The sequence below is a fragment of the Hippoglossus hippoglossus genome, chromosome 4, assembly GCF_009819705.1.
Source record: "Hippoglossus hippoglossus isolate fHipHip1 chromosome 4, fHipHip1.pri, whole genome shotgun sequence".
NCBI classification, from domain to species: Eukaryota; Metazoa; Chordata; class Actinopteri; order Pleuronectiformes; family Pleuronectidae; genus Hippoglossus; species Hippoglossus hippoglossus.
Window position 1 is genome coordinate 20,419,260 of NC_047154.1, and position 24,024 is coordinate 20,443,283.

The following is a 24,024-nucleotide window of genomic DNA, read 5'->3' on the forward strand; positions in this document are numbered from 1 at the left end:
CACACACACAGTCCTGTTCCCTCTCTGAACCACACACCACTGTACAGATGTGTTGATTGTCACAGGCCAGGAAGAGGACGCACAGTATTGTGATAAGACGTGGTGATAATAAGGGATGTGTGTACTCATACAGTCAAGCTCACTTACAAAAAAACCCAGGATTTTCATGCACACACACACAAACGCACACAGACACACACAGTAATCCACAGAGCATTTGGGACAGATTAGATAAAATGTCATTGCGGGACACTCACTTGAGCTTTAAACATTTTACTTAGAAAGGCACAAACTATGATTTCCTGGTAAATTATTTTTGATGTAAGAAATAAAAATCGAAAGACATATCTTTCTCTTTTCATGTAAATCAACAACATTTTTCCCGACCATAACTCCGATATAAGCGTTGTGAAGGACTCTTCCTAGATCAGTCTTTATTAAGTTTGTTTTCTTAATTGTTAATTTCAAACCTAGAGTTTTCCACTGTAATTTGTCTTAATCTTTTTTTTTTTCAAAAAGTGCAATAATAATAATAAGAGAGCTTAATATCTGTTTCTCTCGATCTTCCACAGTACCTGAGGCCAGTGACTGTGCTACAAAGTCCATGTCGACAGACAAAAAGAAAGCCAGAGTGAGGAAAAAGAACTGAACTCCAGAACACTACAACATAAAAGTAAGTTTTCAATGCAGGAATTTGACTTCGAAAACTGAGGATTCAATTACAAAATAAGAAAAAAAAAACAAAAAACAAAAAATACATAAAAATCCTCCAAATTCGGTTTCATACAGTAGATGAAATGCTTCCTGTGTCGCTCAGATTAACATCAGCATAGTTCATCGTTTCCTCTTTACCTTGATCCCAAAAACACACACCAAAGGAAGAAAAAAGAAAAATAAAGAAAAAACATTTTCCTAAGGAGCAGGTTTCTTTCACTTGAACCACTTGAATGATTCCCCCTGATCAACAGCTGACTGTTGGAACAATACACGTTCGTTATGGAATCTAGAATACAACAACTGTTTCAAACAGTATCTTTTTTCATATTCACGCCACGGTATTCGAGTTTCATTGTTACAGCTTTTTTTAACGTTTTCTCTCAAGCCCCCCCGTGGTAATGCAGGTACGTTTATTTTGCGTCGATAAAAGGAATCAGAGTCTGTTGTGGAGTCCGCAACATTCCTTTAACTCGCCGGTAGCCGGGGAGCACTGAGAACGAGAAAGAGAGAGCGCGGTGGGTAGGGGAGGGGGGAGGGGGGAGGGGGGTACAAAGTGACAGGGGGGGGGGAGCGAGGTGAGAGGGGTAAAGAGGTGAGGAGGGGGGAAGCTGGAAAGAGAGAAGAGGCGAGGGGGAGGGTCTGTGTAGTTGCTTCCATTTAAAACTTGACAGTGACCACAATGTTTCAAGTTCTCTCCGTGCTCTTCTTCACTTGTGCCTCTGGAGGGCTTTCCTCTTTCTCCTTTTGAAGAAACAACAGCACCTGCAGGGAAACACACAAACAAGAGAGCGACATAAGAGCAGAGAATTCCACACTGTTCATATCAGATCGAACACGACCTCATTTAAAGATGTGCAATACTCATCTTCTATTAATATACGTGTCCTGCTGACCTGTAAATATTTGGTTTACATTGTATCTCAACTAAATGATTATTCTTATTGGTGTTTCTATTCTCACCATCTCCTTTGCTCTCCCTATAGTGGGACGGATAAAGACTCATCTTATCTTAAGTCTTTATGCTAAGTCATTTACCTTCTGTAGCTTCACATAAGTGAGTATCTTTGAAATGTTAAACTATCATTTCAACCCTAACCCAGCTGGTCAGGGTTGGGCTGCAGCTTATCAGGCGGGTGAAATACCTGAATTTGTGAGATTCTGACGCCAACAGCTCTTTGCTCAAACCTGGAATCTGCACAGTTTCTATCACGTCACTAGGCCTTTTTCGCTCGATTTATCTTCTTTTCATATATTTATTGGCAAAGAGCAATGTTGAAGGTCGCAGGCTTCTCATTTGAAGGTGGCTGTCACTTTCAATGGTTGAAAAGATAAAGTAGATTATGTCACAGGTGGACTTGGATCTTGTCAATTTCATGAGAACCTCCCTCTCAAATATCAATATTTTGATTCATAAGAATAATAGTTAAGCACCAAAACATGTGTTCGTTACATCTGTGTGTTATTGTTTTGTGTCAAATGCATTTTCTTCTGATTTTGTTTGTCAAAACTTAACTGTTTCTTCCCTCTCAGCAAATCAGATCTTTCAAATATTAAAAGTTATTCTGTTCAGGACTAAAGTCCATTTGCTACCAACTCAAAGCTGGATTTGGATCCAGTACAGTGCAAACGAGTCCCAACGCTAAAGCTAGCAGCGCTGCTAAAGACAGACAGATGTTCTCTGTGCATCTGGACGGCTGTTCCGTACTTGGTTTCGTCAGCCACTTCGACCTCGGTGGGAGCGGTGATGGGAGCGTTGGAGTGTACAGCTGTGGCGTCGTCAGTGTTCAGCTCGCCATTCGTTGAGCTCATCACCTGCATGAGGACAAAAGGAAACAAAACTGCTGACACACACACACACAGACAGACTTAAAGCCACTGGGAGCAGGGTGGAGCTGCACATTCATATAAAAATATGTAACCTTGATTATCATCTGTCAGATACGGGCAGCGGTTAAACCTTGATTGCCCCAACTAAAGCAACTTCATAGATATTTAAAGGACAAGTCCACATTTTTTCCTGTCATTTATAAAACATGAGGAAGTTTCCCAAATGGATGTTTAAACACGTTTTACCAGCTGTAATCATTCATCCTGTTTGTACTGCTATCATGAGATTCCTTTGAAAAGGTGCTACCAGTGAAAAGGTTGGGACAAAATGCAGTCCTTAATCTCGCCACTAACTTCACCTCAAGGTCCAAAGGTCGGCTGTAAACTGGCCCTAAAAAAGTTATGGTCACTAAATGTCTTAACTCACAGCTTTCTTCCAGCAATGTAAGAAAATAAGGCATCGAAAGACAAGAGCAAAAAGACTAAATGGATTCCTACAGAGGCTCAAAGGAGTAGTACTGTTTATTATAAGAGAAGAACCGGAGAGTGGCTTCACATGATAGAGGAGCAGCACCTGGAGCTGGTTTGAGATGAATTGGACAGAAAGTGAGAGCAAAGCCACCTAGAATTTTTGGGGAATTCTGAAGCACTGAGGCGTCATATTATGTAAAAATTACATCCGGAAAAAAATGAGGTGATCCAACACTGACACTAGTTGTATGTGTATGTATTAAACTGATTTTAGTCCCCAATTTGAAGCACAATTTAACAGGAATCATAACGGCAAATAACATTTTCCACAGTATGTGAAAACTGTTTTAAGAGACAGAGAAAATGTGAACCTTTCCTTTAAAAGCTGCAATCCTGTCACCAGACAGTAGGTGGCACAGTAGTACCACTATTACTTTGGAGGCCACTGAATCCTGTTGCTACAGAAATGTTTTTTTTGGTCTAAATGTATAAAGGAGGAAATATAGTTTAGTTGATGAGACTGGGCTGAAACAAAAAGGTAAACGACTGTAGTACTTAATTAAATTAAAAAAGACTAGTGTTTTGTAATGATCTGTGTTTCATGGGGTTTGCATTGCAGTTGCTGCTGGATGTCATTTTGCGAGGCCCTTCCTGTGAGCAGCCTACAGCACATGAGGTGAATGAGAGCAAACAGAACAGGCGGAGCACTGACACACTGGGATTCAAGGAGTCGGATGCAGGACGGGAGTTGTAGACAAAGCACCTGACGGGGCAGGCAGTGTGAAGCCAGTGAGGGACGACGGGGGTGGGACACACATACAGAACTAGGTGGTTTCATGCATTAGCCATATGAGCAGCAGCAGTCGCAGCAGCAGCAGTACCTGAACAGAGCCCCCCAGCCGCTCAGCTGTGAGGTGCGACCCCAGAGTCTCCTTATTGGTCACGGGAGTGGGCTGAGACTCACTTCCTTTGGGCTCGGGAGACTTGACGCAAAGAGCAAAAAAAGGGTGGAGGCAGGTGGTGGCAGCGTGGTGAGAGGAGGGGAAGGAGGGAAGAGGAGAGGGGTTGAGGGGTCAGGGGGGCGAGGGGTGAGGCAATGTGGTGGGAGGGGGGGTGTGGAGGGAGGAGAGGTGTGGAGGGAGGAGGGGAAGTGAGTAAAAAAAAAAAAAAATTATAGAAGACATCTTCCAAGCAGAAGCAGGCTTGTTAAGACAAACTATGTTAATAAGAGAAGTAGAGGGAAGCAAATATTTATGTGAAGCACAGATCAACACACTAATAAAGTCATGCAGGAGTAAAAGAAAACAGCCTTGATCCCCTCAGCTAACACTGCATATTAAATACAAAGTCTATGGAACCAGGTGTCTGCATTAAATAAAGACACACAGTGGTTATAGTGTTGCATGTTTTTCATCTGCGTTTGTCTGTTTTTTTGCAGGATTACACCAAAACTACTGGATAGATTAGCACAGAACTTGGTGGAAGGATGCAGTGTGGGTCGGGGAAGAACCCATTACATTCTGGTACGGATCCAGATCAGACAGCGGATCCGCTTATTTTGTCTGCCCCCTTTTTTAAAATGTTTTGGGTAAATTTCTCAGATACAATGCTGATTTCTTTATCAAAAAAATCTGAAATGTGTAAAGCTCCAACATTAATTAATAGATCCAGATAAGAATCTGCAAGTATCTGATCTCAATCACATGTATAAACAATATGGTTATAATGAGTGACCTAGTTTTACAAAACTTCAAATTTACAGTATGTTTTTACATTATTATTCATTGCAGAAAATGTATAACTTCATATAATATGTGACATATAATCTTTCAGTGCAGATATTTGTTTTTAGTTTGATATGGTTAAGTGTTCTGACCAGGCTGTTGTTGGAGGTTGTTGTTTTTACAGTCAATAAGCCTGGTACAGAGAGTTGTGCCCATCACGATAGAGAGCAGTAAAAAGAGGCAAGAGTCCACAGTAATCAGTCATAAAATGTACTGCACTCCCTGTGTGGCTGTTCAGGAACCATCGACTCATCACAGCGTGACTTGGACCCCGATTTCTGTCCGTCAGAGTGATTTCATTGTGGTTTTTGAATAATAAAACTCTTGAGTTATTACCCTCTTAAAACTAAACACAAGGCTCGGATAGCATGCCAATAAAAAAAAAAATCAACTCTACATTTTGTCACACACTAAGCATCACTGTCATTACTGGTATGAACAATGCTATTTGCATTTTCAACTCGTGCATGCAATGACTGGAGCTTAGAGTGACAAGGTGTGACAATAAATTGAAGCCAAACCAGTGCTTTGTTTCACAGCAGAAGCAGGAGGTCTGCCTCGTGACTTGTGCACGTCAGCTACTAACTACTGAGGCAACTTTAAGTCTTGTTGTCTGTCTGAGGGAAAGATGACTTCACTGCCAAGCAGATAGAAAAGGAACAGGAATGAGGGAGAACTGGATCTGAAAGGCAGCCATTTTGTCCAGGAAGTTGCTTCCAGCTGGTAGTGGAGCCTGGCAGGGGAACTTGAATGACAGGGTTTGGTCGGTCTGCTGGTCGGTCTGTCAGACTGACACGCTGGTGAATGGGTGTGGTGTTTGCTGTGTTATCGATGCTGATGATGACCTCACCTGGTTTTTGGTCTGCTGTTGTGCTTTGTCTCTGCTGGGCTGCAGGGGCGTGTCACTGGGGATGGGGCCTATCGGTGTGGGCTGAAACATACGGAAAGAAGGCGGTGTCAAAACTAATACAGCGTTAAATTACACAAACAATTTATGATCTTTGCTTGTGCAAAAACAATCGGTTATGATCTAATGACAAATGATTAGAGAGAGCAATGAAGCAACTGCAGCCATGGTCCAATCAAACGAGAGGATTCACCAAGAGGCACTCACAAGTGATTTGCCGACCCAGTCGTACTCGTAGTCAAAGACGTAGCCGTTCCTATCGAACAGATCGGTGAAGAGCTTTCTCAAGTAGTCGTAATCAGGCTTCTCGAAGAAGTCCAGCCTCCTCACATAGCGCAGGTAGGTGGCCATCTCTTCTGTACCAAAACGACATGACGTCAAATGCGGGAAAACTGGAACTCCAATGAGATATTCAGTAATGCAGGTAAAAAGGAAACCAGTTGGTTCCACTCACCGGGGAAGCTTTCACAAAGCACTTCGATTGGTGTCGCTCGTTTGGTGTCTCCAATTTTCTGATACCGCTCCTTCAAAGTGTCCGCCTGGAGGAAGAAATACAAATATTACACTCAAATATTTTACATTAGCTTTGTGTGGAGTAAATGAGTAAGAATAATAGACAAAGGTTACAGCGGGTACTTGAGTTGCACACATGCAAATCCTTTTGTTAGTTTCTGAATTCTTGAGTCACCATCACACAGATGAACTGGAGCCTTGTGAGGCTGAAAACCAGCTTTGTCCGCCATGGCACTTTGCCACAACAATTATGCCACAAGCTTTGGCAACGACTTAGAAAAGGACCTGTAGCTTAGGTGTTTTTAAAGCTATGTGAACAATGGCATTTGGCACAAAACTCCCTGTTGTTTACACAGGAAACTGGGAGAGTTTATATTCATCACGTCCCCTGAAGGGTTCTCCAGCCTTGTCAAGCTCTAGTTGTTAACAGATTGACTGTGTGATTGCTGAATGCACTTAGAGACAAATGATGCTTAAAAAGCCCAAAGTCCATGGTAAAGAAAGAAAACATGCCTTGTGATGTGTTTTCTGAACATTAGAGCATGTAAACATTTTCAAGTGATAACCCAAATTAAAATGATGAATCTTAATATGAGCAGAATATGTCTCCTGTCGCCACGTTCGACAGGGTAGTTGTCTTGTATGGTTTAGACCGAACCAACCATTATCAGCATCTAAGCTGGATTCATTAGACCAGACGAAACATAATTTCTCTTATGCAGGCTTTACTACACCCTCACCAACAGTAACCACTGAACATGTTCCTTCCAGGGTTTAATAAATATCTGGTCTCTGGTCCTTCATTGTATTTTGATGAGAACTGGTTTTGGCCTGAGCCACCCAACATCCCCCACATTCATGCATCTCTCACATTCATCCACCAAGAGCTTCCTCCCACATAACAAATGTTCAGAATGAGGTGTCTTGTCTTCTCGTCTATTCTCTGTACACCTTTTATAATCCTTCAAAAAGAGGACAACACATTCATACTGTCCTCCTGGAACATGTGATCAAGTCAGTGTTTTAGTGCTTTAAGTTATTTCTCAGTAAACTGTTCAAATGCACATTGGAAGTGTGGAGGTGGGTTTGTTTGGTGGCACCTGACTGTTTATATAGCAACACATTTGCAAAGACTGTTACCACCCATAGCGGATACCGTTATTTAAATATAAACACATCTAATGTGTAGCCCTGATCTACAGAAGGAAGACAACATTATCTATAGTTATGTCGTGGTCACTGAGAATTTAATGATTCTGACTGGTTGAAAGGTGACAAAGTTTGTTGAGGTATCCCTGCTGTGTAGCATGTCATCAACCACTATTCTTGTGCTTTGGTAATGTTTTAAAAGATCGTAAAATTTGTAATAGAACCCAGTTTTGACACTTAAAACTCAAGTGTGTGTGTTTAGGGCGACAGCAAGAGCCAGTTGTAGCCTTTAAAGCCACCAGCTGTCCTAACAAGCAGAGGAGAGGTCGAAAACATATTTCATGATCTTTCATAAACAAGTTAGATCAAAAACATATTACATAACGCAAATAATTGGATTTAATGACATATGGCAGGCTAGTTGGCAAGTGGCTATGATGTAAGTGGAAAGACAAGTAGGAATGTCAACACGAGTTGCCCCAACAGTCTGTGTTACTGCAGTTACATGATGTTCAGGCACCAACATCTGTTTCATATTATTATAGACATAAAACCTATCTAGTTAATTTGTGTGTACCTGTCGTAGCACCCACATTCATCTCTTATTTGTATCTTATCAATATGTAGTCTGATGCTAAAATTATAAACTGAAAGTGTCTTATCAGATGGCTACAGGGGAAATTTTTTTTACTATACAAGTCTTGTTTTACTACTGATATTTTGGGTGGTGCGCAGACAAACACCTTACAATTAAAAAAAAGCAAATGCACAAAGAATACTGAATGTTTTCTGTACGAGGAACTTGGGGCTTCTTAATCTTTTAGGTTAAAACGAAATAGAAACAGGGACATCGGTGGGGAGACGTTGAAATGTTATCACCTTGAAATGAAACATGGTGCTGTAAACATCGGGCTTTCTCTCCCTATGGTCATGCAAATAGCTATGAAAGACAATCATTGTGTGTCAACATGTGGATGTCACAAAACAAACTACAGTACCTTGAGGCCCTGCCACGGGAGGCTACCTCGGAGGAAGTACATAAACATGTGACCCAGCGCCTCCAAATCATCCCTTCTGCTTTGCTCTGGAAGTAACAGAAGAAGATGGAAAATTAGCCTAGAAACAAATTAATCTTATAAGTAGCTGAGAAGGAAAACAGGCAACTGGGCAGTGGAAAATACAGCACAATTGCACAATCATCCAAAAGTTAAAATGGACCATGTACAGTGTAAAAGGCAACAGTTCCTCCATAGAGCAGGTGTGGTCGAATCACGTGTCACAGAGCACAAACAGTCTGCAGGTTTTCATTCCAAACAAACACTCCACCCACTCATTAACACTTATTTACGTAGAAGGGAGGAACTAATCAGGGAAATCACTGCCTGAGGGGATTGGTTGAATTTACATTGTGGAGACTGAAGACTCTCTATGGCACATGGTTGGACACCACTGTCACAGATGAAAACCAGTAATGTGTAATACAAGTTATACATCGGAGACATCTTTACAAAAGACTCATGAAAGGGGGATGAGAAGGGCTTCCTGAGACTTTCTCACCTTTTCCCAGGTGTGTGTTGATGCTCATGTAGCGTGCCGTCCCAGTCAGACTCTTGTGCTCCCGGTAGGGGATGTGTTTTTTGGTCTCAGGGTCTATGTACTCTTTGGCCAGACCAAAGTCGATGATGTGGATGGTGTGCTGCCTTTTGCTTCCCGGCCGCCCAACCAGGAAGTTCTCTGGCTTCACATCTCTGTATATCAGACTCTTGGTGTGGACAAACTCCATCCGTGTTATCTGCACGAGCAAAGACACAATCAAGATTAGCCTGTGGTCATTTCAATCACTCAGTTATCCAGGCAGTTATTGAACAAGGAAAGCAAGTATTCAGAGTACAAGGGGATAAAAGATCAAATTAGTCAGTAAGATTTTACCTGAGGTTACACTTAAGACAACTCGTGACAACTTTATTACAATGTGTTTTCAGGTAAATCCCCAATCACACCAACTTCCTCCTTGATTGAACATTCCTTCCTCTATTCAAAAATTCAAAGTTGTAGTACAATTCCTGTGCAGGTTCAAATCACACATGCCAGCTGAAACTACAGGTAAGTTTGCGGTCACCCTCCTCCAGGCCTCACCAGCTGTATGGCTATCATGAGGACGGTCTTGAGGGAGAAGGTGCGGTCGCAGAGGTCGAACAGGTCCTCTAGACTGGGTCCGAGCAGTTCCAGGACCATGGCGTTGTATTTCCCACAAGGACCAAAGTAATACACCTGAGGGATTCCCTCTGTGGAGACACACAAACACAAACAACGTTAGAGAATTTGTCAAATCTAAATACATTGATAACTACAACTTTACTGTATGCCAATGCCTTTTACTGAATCAAATAATTACTGATTGAATCAAGTGTACAACATTTAAAAGTTGAAATTGAACCACAAATATGCTACTGGTACTTTGAGATGTGGTCTTCATTACATTTTGACAAACAAGCTGCTTTTTCTTTTGTTTCATCTCTTCAACATAAGAACCAAATAAGATTACTGTTTTTTAATGTATTTAAAATGTCTAAATATTGCCACATACGATATTAGTGTAAAACCAAAGTGTGGAAACTTGGGTGCAAGGTGCATTTGCTGGGCTGAATCATAGCCCTGGCGTCCGATAAGAAACACAGGAGTCTGGTCCCTCACGCTGCAGCTGATGTGATACATTACATTTCAGTTTGCTTCCCTCAACAGGTTTGTCAGAAACAGGCGTCATTCACTGTTTCTTTTGCTCTAAAAGGTGTCTTAAAAAAACACTAGTAAAACGTGAATGACACAAGATCACAAACTTGAAAGAGTCTTAAACCTCCACACCCACTTCTTGGTTGCGTGTATGACTTCTGAAGAATGTTAATAGTTCCAGCACTATGTACTCTATGTACAGTAAAATGACAGTGATGCAATGATAGTGGAAAGAGGTGCAACAAAACACGGCCGTATGTTCCTCTAATGCAGCAATCAGGCACACGCTAGCGGAAGAGTGTTTCTGAATTCGCAATAGAAATATATAAAAGCTTTTATCTGACCTTCTTTATGTAAATCAGCACTGAAAAATACCACTTCTTAATATTAGCAAGCGCTCTCACTGATTTAACCTGGTGTCAATTCACACAATCTAAAATGAATTCATTTCAATTTGATGATTCAGTTACATTAGATGAACGTGAAGCGCTTACATTTCTTAAACATTCATTTAATAAGCAATACTGTGGTTTCTTTGAATATAAAATTATGTAGAGTTCACATCATCGTCTGAACCGTAAACACATTTCCTGGTTATAAAAATCTGGACCGAGGATGAACAGGACTAAAACACGATACATCATGTTTTTTTGTTCTACACGAGTAAAACACCTGAGCAAGAACATGAAAAAACCTGCACCTCTTACAGGAGTTTCATCGATAAGTAAAAAAAGCCACCGATAGACTGACGGTAGCAGATGCTTCAACGACAGACAGCTGCCATCTTTTTCTACCTGGTAGGAACAGACAGAACAGTTGTTTGACTTCCACGCCCCCGTATCCTACAGGTAGAGACAATATCTCTTCAACCAACACAAACTAAATTCAGAGTTCAGAGTGTGTTTCCTATCTAATGGATGCAATCTGCAGCTCAGCTTAGAGATAGCCAAGGTAAGCTAGTTAGCTGAGTCATTAGACCACGTGGACTGTAATTATTCGCGTCACTGTTTATGAGCCCAAGTTCCTCATAAAGCTGCCACAAACTTATTGCTCAACAACCATGCACCAACTAACTACAGCTTACTAACAAAAGGCACAAATGCAAAGACTGATACTGAATCATTCAATCAATAAAAATAAATAAAGTTGTATAAAGCCCTCGTAAAAACCACAAAAAAGCTGTCTCATTGTGATCTAATGTCTTTATGTCTCCTGGCAATAAAACAAACTGCTGAGGTCCTACAAACCAGCATCATGTTTTATCATGCATTATCTTACTAGGAACAAAAGTAAACCTACGTAGACGCAAAGCCATGATTCATTTGACTGGCATTTTTGTCAGCCCTTCCCAAGGGAAATTCAGAGGAAATGGAAGTCTGAACATGCATTCATTTCAGATCCACTGTCAGAGAAGTTAAACAGCCTTTCCCTTCTGACACAATCAAACATAAATGAACGACCTTCTGGTCCCCAGGTTCACAGAGATCTGGGTCAGGCCGTCCGTGATGAGTTGCTTCTCTCATCAGGGTTAGTTCTGGGACCGTGGAACCGTTCTGTGCTGCCAAAGGCGTAGGACTGTCTACAAGGCAGCCATGTCCCTGAAACCCAACTAACCATAGGATACCACATCAGTACTGCTGCGCCTGCTGTGGTGGCAGCACTGACGTGGTGTGTGAGCAGAGAGAAAAAGACAGTGACACAGACAGGAGGAGAGTCTCAGAGAGTAAAACACAGAATGAAAACGGAAGAAAAACTGAGAGAATGGGCAAACACGTTTTAAACTTGTATATGAGAAAAATAAACGAGATAAATTAGTTTTGACAATAGGCACAACTTTGGAGCGCTATGTGCTCTATAGTATTCTGTTTGGATCGGGTGTGTATCAGCTGCTAACCAGGCGACGGGAAGTTAACAATTTAATTTACCCGATCACCCCTTAGCGTTGCTAAGACACACCTATCTGCACTTAGGTCTCGAGGATTGTCCTGGTAATGATGCCCATGACAGATGAGGCAGTGACAAGAGATCACCGGGAGGCTGACTCATCAAAGCTTGGCCCAAATCTAGAGGGCATTCAAAGCATAGTCATCACAAGAGGGGAGCATAGTGTGACTGTGTATTATCATCTTTCATCTGTAAAGACTGGTGCTTTACAGCAGCTGTAAGCACCAGTCTAGAAATGACTGGTGGGAAAAAAGAAAACGCCCAGAGGACATTCTGGGGGTGATTCTGGTCTGATACTGGGACACAGCTTGCCCACTATAGCTATTGGATTTGGAAGAATTTATTCAACTTTTACTTAGTCAACCAAAACTACAAAACAGACAGTTGATCAGACAACAGTTGTGTTCTTTCCAAAAGCTAAATGCCAACCAAGTCATTTCAGCAAACACAGGAAGCAAACTCAAATCAACTCTCTTAGGATAAATGTCTGTAATAATACTAATAATTATTAATTATCGGCCGATATTATCGCCTAACTGATACATGGGTTGGGCTCTAATAAAGTCAGTCATAAAACACATCTTATAGCTGAGGAAATGCTCTCACTGCTGGCCAACATAAATGATGCCCTGACCCCCGCTGTACGGGAAAATTGAGACAATCCCACCTATTGTATCAGCAGGCGGGCCCTCTCGGGCGTCACAGTATACGAGGGAAGGCTGCATCATGGCAACTGAAGACAATGTGGCCATACAATGAAATGTCAGCATTAAGGGCCATTGAGGAGAGGAGAGGAGAGGAGAGGGAATGTGTATTAAAGATTTAGATTATGGTATGGAGGGCATTGAGGAGGAGGAGGAGGAGGAGAAGGAGGAGAAGGAGGAGGAGGAGGGACTTCCACTAGGCCCAGTGCTCTGGAGATGTTCTCACAAGGCTGAAATGTGATCAGTGCTCGGGCTTGCACAGACTGAGCCTGGAGCTACAAACGAATCATAGTTCATATAAGCACAACAACGCCACAAGAAGCCACAGGGTTGAATGCTCATCAGGAATAAATCAGAAACTCTTGTTCATATTAGATGCATTACTAATTCTACCAAATACTTGCTGCTTTTAACCTCCAATCTGCAAGAACTCACTCGTGCAACCATTTGTCAGATTTTAGAAAAACCTGGGGCAGTTCTGTTTTCTCTGATGCTACACAGCACTTTCTTCATTCATGCATGTGTACAAACTAGTGTGAAGTAGGTTAAATAAAGTGATTTAGTCTTGATGCTTTGTATTTAAGATTAGTCATGAGAGAGTGTTTGTCATTCTCCATCAAGCAGCACAATGGTTCATGTAATGTTCCACTGTTGACCTAATAGGCTTTATTACACTGCATCCTTTATGCGAGTACTGGACACATTAATCTACCTAGGTGGGCTGCCAGAGTAAAGCCTAGATATGGTTAACGCTGCATTATGTCTTATGTGTGGCCTCTAAAGACACGTCAGCTGTTAGCTGTTAAAATGATCTCATCAATCTATCCTAGAGTAACCACATGAACAGCTTTCATTAAAATGATCCACATCTCGTGGTTAAGAGTCCATGATTTGCATGAAATAAAATGATCAACATAGATCCCATGTCACTGGTTCATCATATCATGCAATCAAAAGCCTTGATGTCGCTCATGAATATTCACAGTCACGCTGAAACTCCTTGTAAATGTATGAGACAGTAATTACTCAAATATCTATGCATCATGAATGCATGATTGCATGAGATAAGTTGTATATTATTATCTAACGGTTGGTCCATAAAGGATAGATAGATGAAGCTCTACCCCTGACCAAGACCCCACAGAGTGGTTTTGAAAGAAAGCCCTGCTTTGCCATCACTAAAATGTCCACTCTATTATCAGTTTTCACAACATTTTGGAGAGGCAGTATTCCCAACAGCTGGGATGTGTTCAGGACAAGAGAGAATTAACAGTGTGCAGATAAGCTCCTCCTGGGCGTGACATATTTGAGGCTCCTGGGTTATGCAGGACTAACAGGGTCACATGTCTCCATTTAGCCAAGTTGACAACATAAGTAGATTTAGTCTATTGCCTTGATTCCTCTAATGCTATACAGTCAAGTGAGCTATCCTGTCATATCATGATGAAGTGGCAAATCATCTGCAGGAGACGAGGCCTCTGGGCCGGATTGTGCATTCGATAAATAATAGTTGATTAAGTTACTGAAAACGATTCCCTTTCCGGCCCTGCCAATACATGTCTAAAATATTTACATCAAAATGACTCACTTATCTGAATCCATTGTATATTATTTTACTTTTGAAAATGTAGGATGTTTTATTTTAGATTTACAAAATTGAGGGCAGTGAAATGCTAAAAAACAGATGGAGTATCCTGTCATTTATTGTGTCCTTCACCATGTGTAGACGTCACACTACCTGTTGAATAAGTTTTTATTTTCAGATGACCAAAATAAGTGAAATCTGACCAGCTCTTCCAAAGTAAACAGGTCTTAAAGGCCTCAACAAAAATAAAATGAACGTGTATTACCTTTATGTTTTAACACAGAAATACAATAGCACAGTGGACATAGGTCAATGTAGCCTCAACAAGTCTCAACAAAATTAATGTAGACTAAAATGACTGTGACACAGGGTGTGCAGATTTACTATGGCTTCAAAGGATTCACAGTAGAAAACCATATACTGTGTGTACATGTAAAGATAACACAGTACATACCTTAGTTAATTAATGATCTGCTCTTGAATGCTATTTTCACATTTATATTGTTTTACAAAGACGATATGCCTACATGACTATGGTATTAATACAGTTCAGTGCAACTAAAGTGGCTGATGTCAATCTTGTAGATCATCATCACATTAGCTTGCTTTGTTATCCTAGTGCACGGTTACTGCCTGTCTCTCGTTCTGTCATATACGTACGTACGGTACAACCCCTTGACCTCGGTCAATGACAGGGAAGCTGAAGGCCAGCAGTGGTTTCAATGGAAGAGAGGATGATAAGGAGATATTTAATACAATGGAGGAAACAACCAAAGGCAGAGAGAGGCAAGCCTGGACTGGTGGACTCCTCTAATGTAATCAAAGTAACCGTAGGAGATTACAATTACAGTAACAGTTGGGTTTATGAATGTGTGGTGGCATGCATTGTGTGAGATTCGCTTACAGATCAGACAGATCAGCTTAAAACAAGTTCAGCGTAGAGGAAAATAAGCCACACCCTGTCAGCAATGCATGCTGGAGAACTTCCCTGCACTCCCCGCAGGCAGCACAAAGTCAATCAGGGAGGCAGAGGGTACTGTGGCGAGGGAAGCTGTCCAAGTAGAGACACCATAACGGCCCAATTGCTTGAAGAGGGACATCTATAAATAGTCAAGGACTGCCCTATTGCCCCACCTCCTTATCAGCAGTGGAGGGCTGGCACAAGGATGTGTCACATAATCAGACCACTGCAGACACACGAGTGGATCACTGCAACAACATGATCAGACCATTTCCAGCAGATACAGAAATACAGTAAATACACAGGCTACAGATGAAACCGTATGAAAAAGGCATAGGTGCAGGCTTGTTGTGATTGCACTGCAAACAGAGGCCAGGTGTTAAGCAGATGTCTGACTGCCTGCTGAGAACTGCAGGAACGCATACAGCTTAAGCAGAGACTACCAGTGTTGTGGCGAGTTCTGCCAGCCGGCTAGTTACAGTAAAAAATTATGGATGTTTTAACAGCCCTCCGAAGTGGCAGGATGTCTCCCAGTATTGCTAATGGCCAGTCTGACAAACCAAGATCCTTCATTCCAACATGCCCACACTGCTCAAAGACACTGAACAGTTTCGAGCATAGCGCGCGCGCACGCACGCACGCACACACACGCACGCACGCACGCACACGCACACACACACACACACACACACACCTTTAGGCTAAATTATGTCTTAAAACTGGAATTATTCAACTGTAAAGGACTGAATTGAAGAATAACTGTTTGGGACATGTGGATGTGGTTGTTGCACAAAGAACAGAACCAGACTGTACTTTTTGCTTTTGTCAGTTTGACAAAGTAATGTTTGCACATGATTCTGAATTAATGGCTGAGCGTGGGTGTTGTAAGCAGGCCAAATCAACACTATGCATCTACAAACACTTGCACCGACATGACAGGCGAGCCTTTTCAAAACAGACAGCAAACCAGGAAGTGCTGTGAAACAAATCAACTCCCAGTTCCTTGCAACTATCTGACTCTTTCCACCTCTCCTCCTCCATGACTAGCTGATCAGCCGGGCCAGATCACGGATTCTGCTGCCCCGGAGCCACAGTTATGCATCATAGCACAAGTGGATGTTCTGGGCAGTACTGAGGGAGGGTGACTACTCTGGGAACTGTGGAGGTGGTTTTAGGAAAGAGGTTGCAAACAAACATACATAAATTACAGTTGTTATCATTTCTCTGCTGCCTGATGTTGCCTGTCAACACTTGTGCAAACACATTTAAAAATGCATCCTCTCTTCTCCATGTTTGTTTTCGATCCACTGGCTGGCAGTTTTCATTTGTAACAACATTTACATTTTTCAGATTGATTCTTCAAAAAAAGAGGCATAACACTGCAGTGCAGAGACGAATTATAATCCATTCTAATTGGAGGACTACACAAAAAGGTAAACAAATCTAATACCACAAAATCAATAACTGCACAACAAATAACTTGCAGACCATGTGTGTAAACATGAAATGAAATATTCGCTCAAGACATTTTTTGTGTCAAATTTGAAAAACCTCCTCAAGGCATTCCTGAATGACAATTACATTCATGAGAATCAAATGGTTGAGCAACCCAAAAGTATAATGCCTGTGGCCGGGCTTTCGCTAATGGTGAGGTATTACAAAAATCCACTCAGCCAAGTAAAATCAACTGACTTAGCCACCTCCATATCAGAGTCAATGTTTTTTAGGGATTAAATCTTCGTCATCGTCTGTCTCTCTCCCATTTAAGCACTTGTCCATATAAAAAGTAATGTCTCTGCAGCCAGTGTTCCTTGAAAAACAGAACCAGTAACCTCACAAGTAAAATATTCACACTTGCAAGACAAGGCGAGACCACTGCAACCAGCTCAGTCTTACACAGGCTGGGAAATAGATCCCCCTTCAGCCAGTTTAACTGAATAAAACATTAAAATCACAGTGATGATAATATTACCCCCTTTAACATCAGCACAGCCCATCAAAGCAAAAACGATCTGAAACGTGAATGGATGTCGCTTTCACAATCTCGTGTGAAAATACCCACCCACATCATTACATTGCTGTTTGTCAGTGACTCATAATCTACAGCTGCAATCTCTCTTACCTGAATTTCCCAACTGTTTGTAAAATCTATACTCCAAATGAAGCTGTGGCGCCCTCGACTTTATAGGTTCCTGAAAGAGACGAGATAAAAAAGAAAAAAAACAGTTAATGCACAACGTCAACATTCTTTACAAGGTTTCTGCAGTAAAATACATCTAAGACATAGTAATAAAAATGTAATTCCACAGTCACACTGGTCAAAGTATGTTTGTCTGGTTTTCAGTGGTATTTTTTGCACATATATTTAATGCACTTAGTATATAATTCCACTTAAACTGTGCATAAATATAATGATAATTATTCACATGATTGCAGAATAAGCAGTAACAAACAGAACAGTAGTTCCTAATAATAAAATATAATATATTAACCATTAAACATGAGGTAGAGGTAGAAAAACTGCAGAAAAGGGTAAGATGGGTGGATGGATTCATCAATTTAAAAAATACTTTACATTTCTTTATTAATGGAACATGTAAACATTTAGCATGAAGTCTGCACCAATGTGTAAAGAGTTTTACCCTAAGGGAAGAAACTGGTTTGTGAGTGACAACCTTGCACACACACACACAACACTACGATTACCTCCGCCTGCAATTAACTTAAATACCTACAGTAGAATGTTTCCCCTATTTTCCTGCCTTGCAGAACTTCAATTAAGTCTCAAGTCAGACTTGTGGGAGGTGATAGGATAAAGAGCAGTTCCAGCCGGTGAACAGCAGGCTTTAGTGATGACATGGCTGATAATCAACCCACCAGGACATATTGTTCATTATATCGCTAGCTTCAGCTTTACAACCTAAAATGTAATCTGATTAGCCCCACTCTCATGATGACAAGGGCATTATAGACAAACATGAAGAGGAGGGAACAAACACACCCACTTAAATCCTTCCCTTAATCTTCAATAGCTGTGCCATAGCCTGTGTTAAAGCCCTAATCTACAGTGTGAGTGTGTACAGTGTCAGACACCTTTTCACACACACGGCCAACCAAAGAATAATGGACATTATCCCGTCTCTCAAACGGATTATTTAACCCATAACTCTGTAATAGGACATTGGTGTTTTTGCTTTCTGTGATGTCATTTCTTGGAGTATCTTCAAATGATTCACATTTCTAAAACCCGTATAACCTAAGCTAAATGGTCACGTAAATCAATGAACCATAATAAATGATAAAAGAACCGAAAATGTTTTTTGATTTAAAAGATACATGTTTTCTCGCGACTTTTTGCAAAATAAATGCATAAAATACATTGATCCCAAAGATATATACAAAAATATTTATAATATTTATATACAATTCTAAACACCCCATAAGTTATTTTTAGCTCATGTGCATTTCCATCACACGTAACAAAACGTGACTGAGGCCTGGTTTTCTACTGAATGAATTCTCTACCTATTATGGTTTATTGATCTAGATCGATTTGAACAGGATCATGCAAACCAGAATCTCCCGTGGGCAGTAAGAGGCCAAGAGGGACTTCATTTTTCAGAGGGTTAAGCACCATGTCCGACATCGTGAAGCAGCCACACGCATCATTTGTCGTCAGTAAAATGTAAATGATGGTGACGTTTCCATTCAAATACAGCGATGACACACAGCTTAGTTTCAGCCCAACTTATGAAAAATTCATTGCTAGCCTGAGTGTGTATTAAACTTACCACTATACATACAAAAATGCCTCAAACTTAATTTAGCATAACAACATCTCCAGAGGTGCTTGAAGTAAGATTTAATCTTAAAAGCTGTTTCCCATGTGCATCTAATTCCAAAGCACTTCTATTTTAAATTACATAAACTGATAGCCGAAAGGCTGTTAAGCTCCCACATTCACTCCATTAGGCCTTTATCAAATCAGGATTGCTTTCAGTTCTGGTGCCCTGTGAGTGTGTAGGAGTGAACACACACACACAGTATGAGCCACGTTCAACACAGTGAGGGACTTTCCATCCTTTTACGATGACCGTTCTCAGTCTGATACAGTATTTTCTGTGGTTTTAGTTCAGAGTGTCATCAGAAGATGGTTTAGCAGAGGTGGTAAAAAAGAATTTACCAACTTTGCGTTACTGCATCTCTGTGCCAAAATATCCCTCACACAGCTCTGGATTTTAATCCGCAGACAATCCTCATTTCATCCTGTCTGCCTTCTACAAAACAATAACAGCCAACTGAGTCATTAGAATTATTGATCCAATAAAGAAAGAACTCAGAAAGTCTCAGCATCTCTTGATTTTCCCACTGGCCGGTGATTTTCAGTCTTACATAACCATCTGCCATGTTCTGACTGTATGATCGACTCAGGAGTCTGGCCACAACGCAGTCCTGTTATACTTTGCTGTGATGTATTAATCTACTGCTAATCTACAATGCCAACACCACAACACAGCAGACAATAAAAACATCGGAACGTGAGAGCAGTGGTAGACTATCCAAGGAAATGTTAAGTCAAGACTGTAAATCACAGTACAGATGTTCTGATACAAATTTTGGAAATGCCTCAGATACTGACAGAAATACCGGGTCAGGCATCTGCGGGATAGAATTGCGACTTTCTAATCTAATGACAGCAATAATCACTTCCATACAGGGTTCGTAGCATAAAGCTGTTATAGTTTATGTTATACAAGTTGCCGTTTTGTTTAATACACTGGTATTGGATTGGTACATGGCATCTGCCGATATCCAAAGCCCGGGTATCAGAGTCGGTATCAGGAAAATCAGAATCAGAACATCACTTAAACATAGTAAAACTAAAAGGATGCTTGGAGAAGCCGTTCCTCGACCAAAGCGAACGCCCCATCAAATGCAACGTTAAAGAAAGAGGAAAGATTCCTGGGTCTGCCAGTTTAACAGGATCCACTCCAAATTAAATGGGTTCCTCCTTGCGTCATGCCCCACCCATCCAAAAAGTTCAAGGAAATCGGTTCTAAAGTTTTTTTGTAGTCTTGCTAAGTGACAAACAGACAAACACGGCTGAAAATATAAGCTCCTTGTCGGACATGTTTAGGTTTTTTCTTATGAATAATGCTGAGGTTCTGTCAAACACTTCAGGAACTATGTATTGTGACAGGTTGATTTTGTTTGTATACAAAACGAAGAAAAAGCAGCCACATAATAAAATGACTGGATTATGATGATGCAATGTGGAAAATGGAGAGAACTAAAGCGACTTCAAAACATCCCTACAAAAAAAACTATGATGATCTCACACACAGAGTACAAACACGTTTTTCTTCAATCTATGGAAAAAATAATTTCAGCATCACGCTCCAATAGGATGCCAACAAGGATGCCTGCCAGAGAAGTAAGGAGGAAGTATGTGAGGAGGCAGCAACTGAGTGGAAGAGAGGAGGCGGCAAAGAGGAGTGGAAGCCGGTGGGAGGAGGACACATGACGAGTCTGAGAGGCGGAGTGGGGAACTGCTGTGGTGTCATCCACCTCCCACTTGAACACGGACAATGAGCACGTCTCTCACGAGTCAGGCCATGTCAGGGAGGAGAGGGGAAGAAAATATAAAATATATAAATAACGAGTCAAAGCAGATGGCACAACCCGCAGGACCCTTTAAAACAGCTTACAATAGGAAACAGAGGCTTATGGCAGCTTTACGTACTTAAGAGACATCTCTTTTCCCAGCAGATGGACTGAGCTATGGCTGTGTAAATGACCAGGGCCGAGCTGCAAATGATGTAACATCTCTGTATATGACAAGGATTTTTCTCAGCTACTTCCCATCAGATACTTGCTGATCTGCTTTCTGGGCTGACATGTTTAGAATGAGTGGGCCGTCCCTGGCATAGGCTGCTCGTGTAGAAGCAATATGCTACAAGGGAATAGCATTTAAAGTATATTTAGACTATTTCTACTAAATAAACTACACCTTTCACCTCCCTTATGTCTACAAATCATTAAAACCTGTTCATGAAGACAGCGCTGCAACATTTTACAGATGAAAAGGAAGTGAAACAGCTTTTTCTAGATCGCTATCATTACCTGGCCCTTGGCATCAGGAGTCATGTTTCAGAATATCATCTTGTTTTTCAGAAATAAATGAAGTAGAGCGGACGTTGTGGTTTCCCTGTGTGGTGTCATGCAGAGAACAGTTTTTTGCAAAGTGTGCAGGCCTGTGTCCAAGACAGCTGACCCACGGGCTAGAAGGGCCCTCTCCTGTCTGACCTGCTGCCACAGGAACCTCTCCACCTCAGCTGTTCCACACTGCAGCTGTCTCTGTTTAATCTTGATTCAATGGGTCTGAAACAAAACTGTCTTTGCACAGCTGTGAAACCAAAAAGACGAAGTGTGTTGAGTCGGAAATCTTAATTCAAATTACAGCTTCATGAGAGCTAATAAAGTCAAGGCCACAACAATTCTGTGTTATAGTGGAGTGGTTGAGTTTCTCTCTAGCTTATTCAGTTTAGGGACATTTAATAAACCTATATCAGGTACTGCCATGACACCAGCGAATCTTAATTTGTGTATTGTGATGTATTCTGTAGCATTATACAACCGTTATGTCTTCATGTTCTGTGCTGAATAGAATGATCCATGTCTGTGATTCCAGTTTATGTTTGTCAGGAAGTCTGTGCACTTTGTTTGACAACACATGTGAGAAGTTTAAGTTACAAAAGGTTTTAGCCACTAGTTTCATCATCCCGGGCATTTCTGCTATTGTTTTTTGCTTTTGGTTTGTTTCATTTCCCAAACTTTGTAAAGCATTCTCTGTTACAATGAAAGATGTGAAAGTTTTATTATTAAACAATTTTAGTAATTTTCAATGCAAATCAGTGTTAAACTTGAAAAACTAAATGCTGATAACCCTGAAACACCTCAACCAAAAACATTGAGCGATCCTTCTCACTGCACAAAGGCCAAACAGATCCGACAATTTCTGGATCCACCATTATTGGCTGCCTCCTCAATCAAATCATGACAAAGACTGCGGGGACGATGGACAAGAGGGACACAGAAACAGTGATAACAGACTTAACTATCTGCTGCTCACAGCTAAAAGGCTTACAGACTTGTTGATGAAAGCGCTACCAGCAAATAGTGCTCCAGCAAGATCAAATCCTGTCGCCGGTGGTGGTGTGAGATGAAACATTACATGCCATTTCAAGGGCCCTGCTTAGAGTTAAACACTTGAAGCTTGTACAAATATGTGATTATGTCATCGTGGATTAGGTGGTTTGTGTATTTCAACCTGTGGCAGCCTCCCTAGACTTGTGGGGATGGAGCGAGTCATCGGCACCACATAAAGTCCTCTTCCTAGGATTAACCAACCCTGCATATGATGTCATCTCATCTAAATCTGATCTCTGCCCCAACGCAGCTGAGAAAGATCAGAACTGACCTTGGTGACTGGATGAGGGAAATGACCACGAAGCAAAATGAGGAAAACTGGGAAAATATAAATGATAAGATGTCATCGTTTAACGGTGGAAATTAAAATACACTCGACCACAGTAAACCACAGTCACAGACCAAATGTAATGTCTGGTCAAAACCTTGACTTTGAATTCAAAATGAAAAACAAAAAGACATTTCAACAAGGTGATATTGCTGATCAGTTTTTCAGCCATTTTCACCAACGCACACAACAAACTACCACCTGAAATATCAAGTCTAGTATGTATATGCTCAAACTGTAATTATTACACTTATTGTGTTGATGACTGATGTGTCAGCTTTCGACGGCTAAAATTGTCATTTCAGTGTCAAGATACATATTTAAAAATCAACATTACGGCAAATATTGGATTAGACTCAATATCCGTGAACAGATTGCTTTTTAATAGGGGTGTAGAAATATCCCAGTACTAAAATGACTTCCTGATATTACATTAATAATATAATGAAACAAATCAATCCAGCGCCTTTTTCTTTCTGTCATGATGCAGCAACTATCTAGTTCACAGTGCGACACGGCAAGTATTAGTTGTTAGTATAAAATATAATCTTGACTATGTGCTCTCTCAGTGGGAGAGCACATGAAAGAGAAGTTCTGTTCGACTGTGATCTCCTCTGCTCGGTTTCTGCTTTTACACACAAGCGACGCAGTCAGTGGGGTGGGGGTGTGTGTGGGTGTGTGTGTAGAGTCATAAGTGTTGTATGGGGGAAATGCAGGCATGAAATTGTAGCAAGCCAAATGAAATTGAATTCCAAATAAATTTTACTACCACTTTTAAATATAATAATTTACTACATTCATGATTCGTGTCATTTAGTAAAAGCAAGTGTGATATTCAGCGTGTGCATGTGTATGCATGTGTGACATGTCCAAGGCAACAGATCCAGCATTACGCTCAAGGACCAGAATAGACCCTGACCTTTGCCTGACTCCCAGTAAACCATTTCACAAAATGCAACCGGCAATGTGACTCATCTCATCTGAGACAGAACAAACCCAAATGTCAACACAGTGCATCTCTATTAGGCATTAATGACGCGTACTGTGAGATTGAAACAAATGGAGACGGGTGGAACTCTTTGTGAGCGCGTTTCTCTATCAAAGCCGTCTTTATGATCGGAGGTGTCTAAGGTTTGGAGATGGTGTTAAGGAGGGAGCGTTGTCCGAGAGCAACAGCTGGCCTGAGTCCAGCACT

General features: G+C 41.1%; 1 protein-coding gene across 11 annotated transcripts in view; it reads right to left on the bottom strand.

The window, feature by feature from the left end:
* Positions 1-205: 205 nt before the first annotated feature.
* The window catches only part of csnk1g2b (casein kinase 1, gamma 2b), a 36,069-nt gene continuing 12,250 nt past the window's right edge, over positions 206-24,024 (bottom strand). For 5 of the 11 annotated variants that reach the window (XM_034582467.1, XM_034582468.1, XM_034582471.1 and 2 more), the window contains exons 3-12: positions 17,415-17,484; positions 9,505-9,653; positions 8,926-9,160; positions 8,367-8,452; positions 6,161-6,245; positions 5,914-6,062; positions 5,650-5,730; positions 3,897-3,998; positions 2,423-2,529; positions 206-1,479 (exon numbers count right to left, since the gene is read on the bottom strand). In XM_034582467.1, coding sequence (XP_034438358.1) covers positions 1,425-1,479; positions 2,423-2,529; positions 3,897-3,998; positions 5,650-5,730; positions 5,914-6,062; positions 6,161-6,245; positions 8,367-8,452; positions 8,926-9,160; positions 9,505-9,653; positions 17,415-17,484 — 1,119 coding nt within the window. In that variant the 3' untranslated portion in view covers positions 206-1,424. The remainder of the gene's footprint in view (positions 1,480-2,422; positions 2,530-3,896; positions 3,999-5,649; positions 5,731-5,913; positions 6,063-6,160; positions 6,246-8,366; positions 8,453-8,925; positions 9,161-9,504; positions 9,654-17,414; positions 17,485-24,024) is intronic. The other 6 variants (XM_034582474.1, XM_034582473.1, XM_034582476.1 and 3 more) reach the window with 3 other exon arrangements.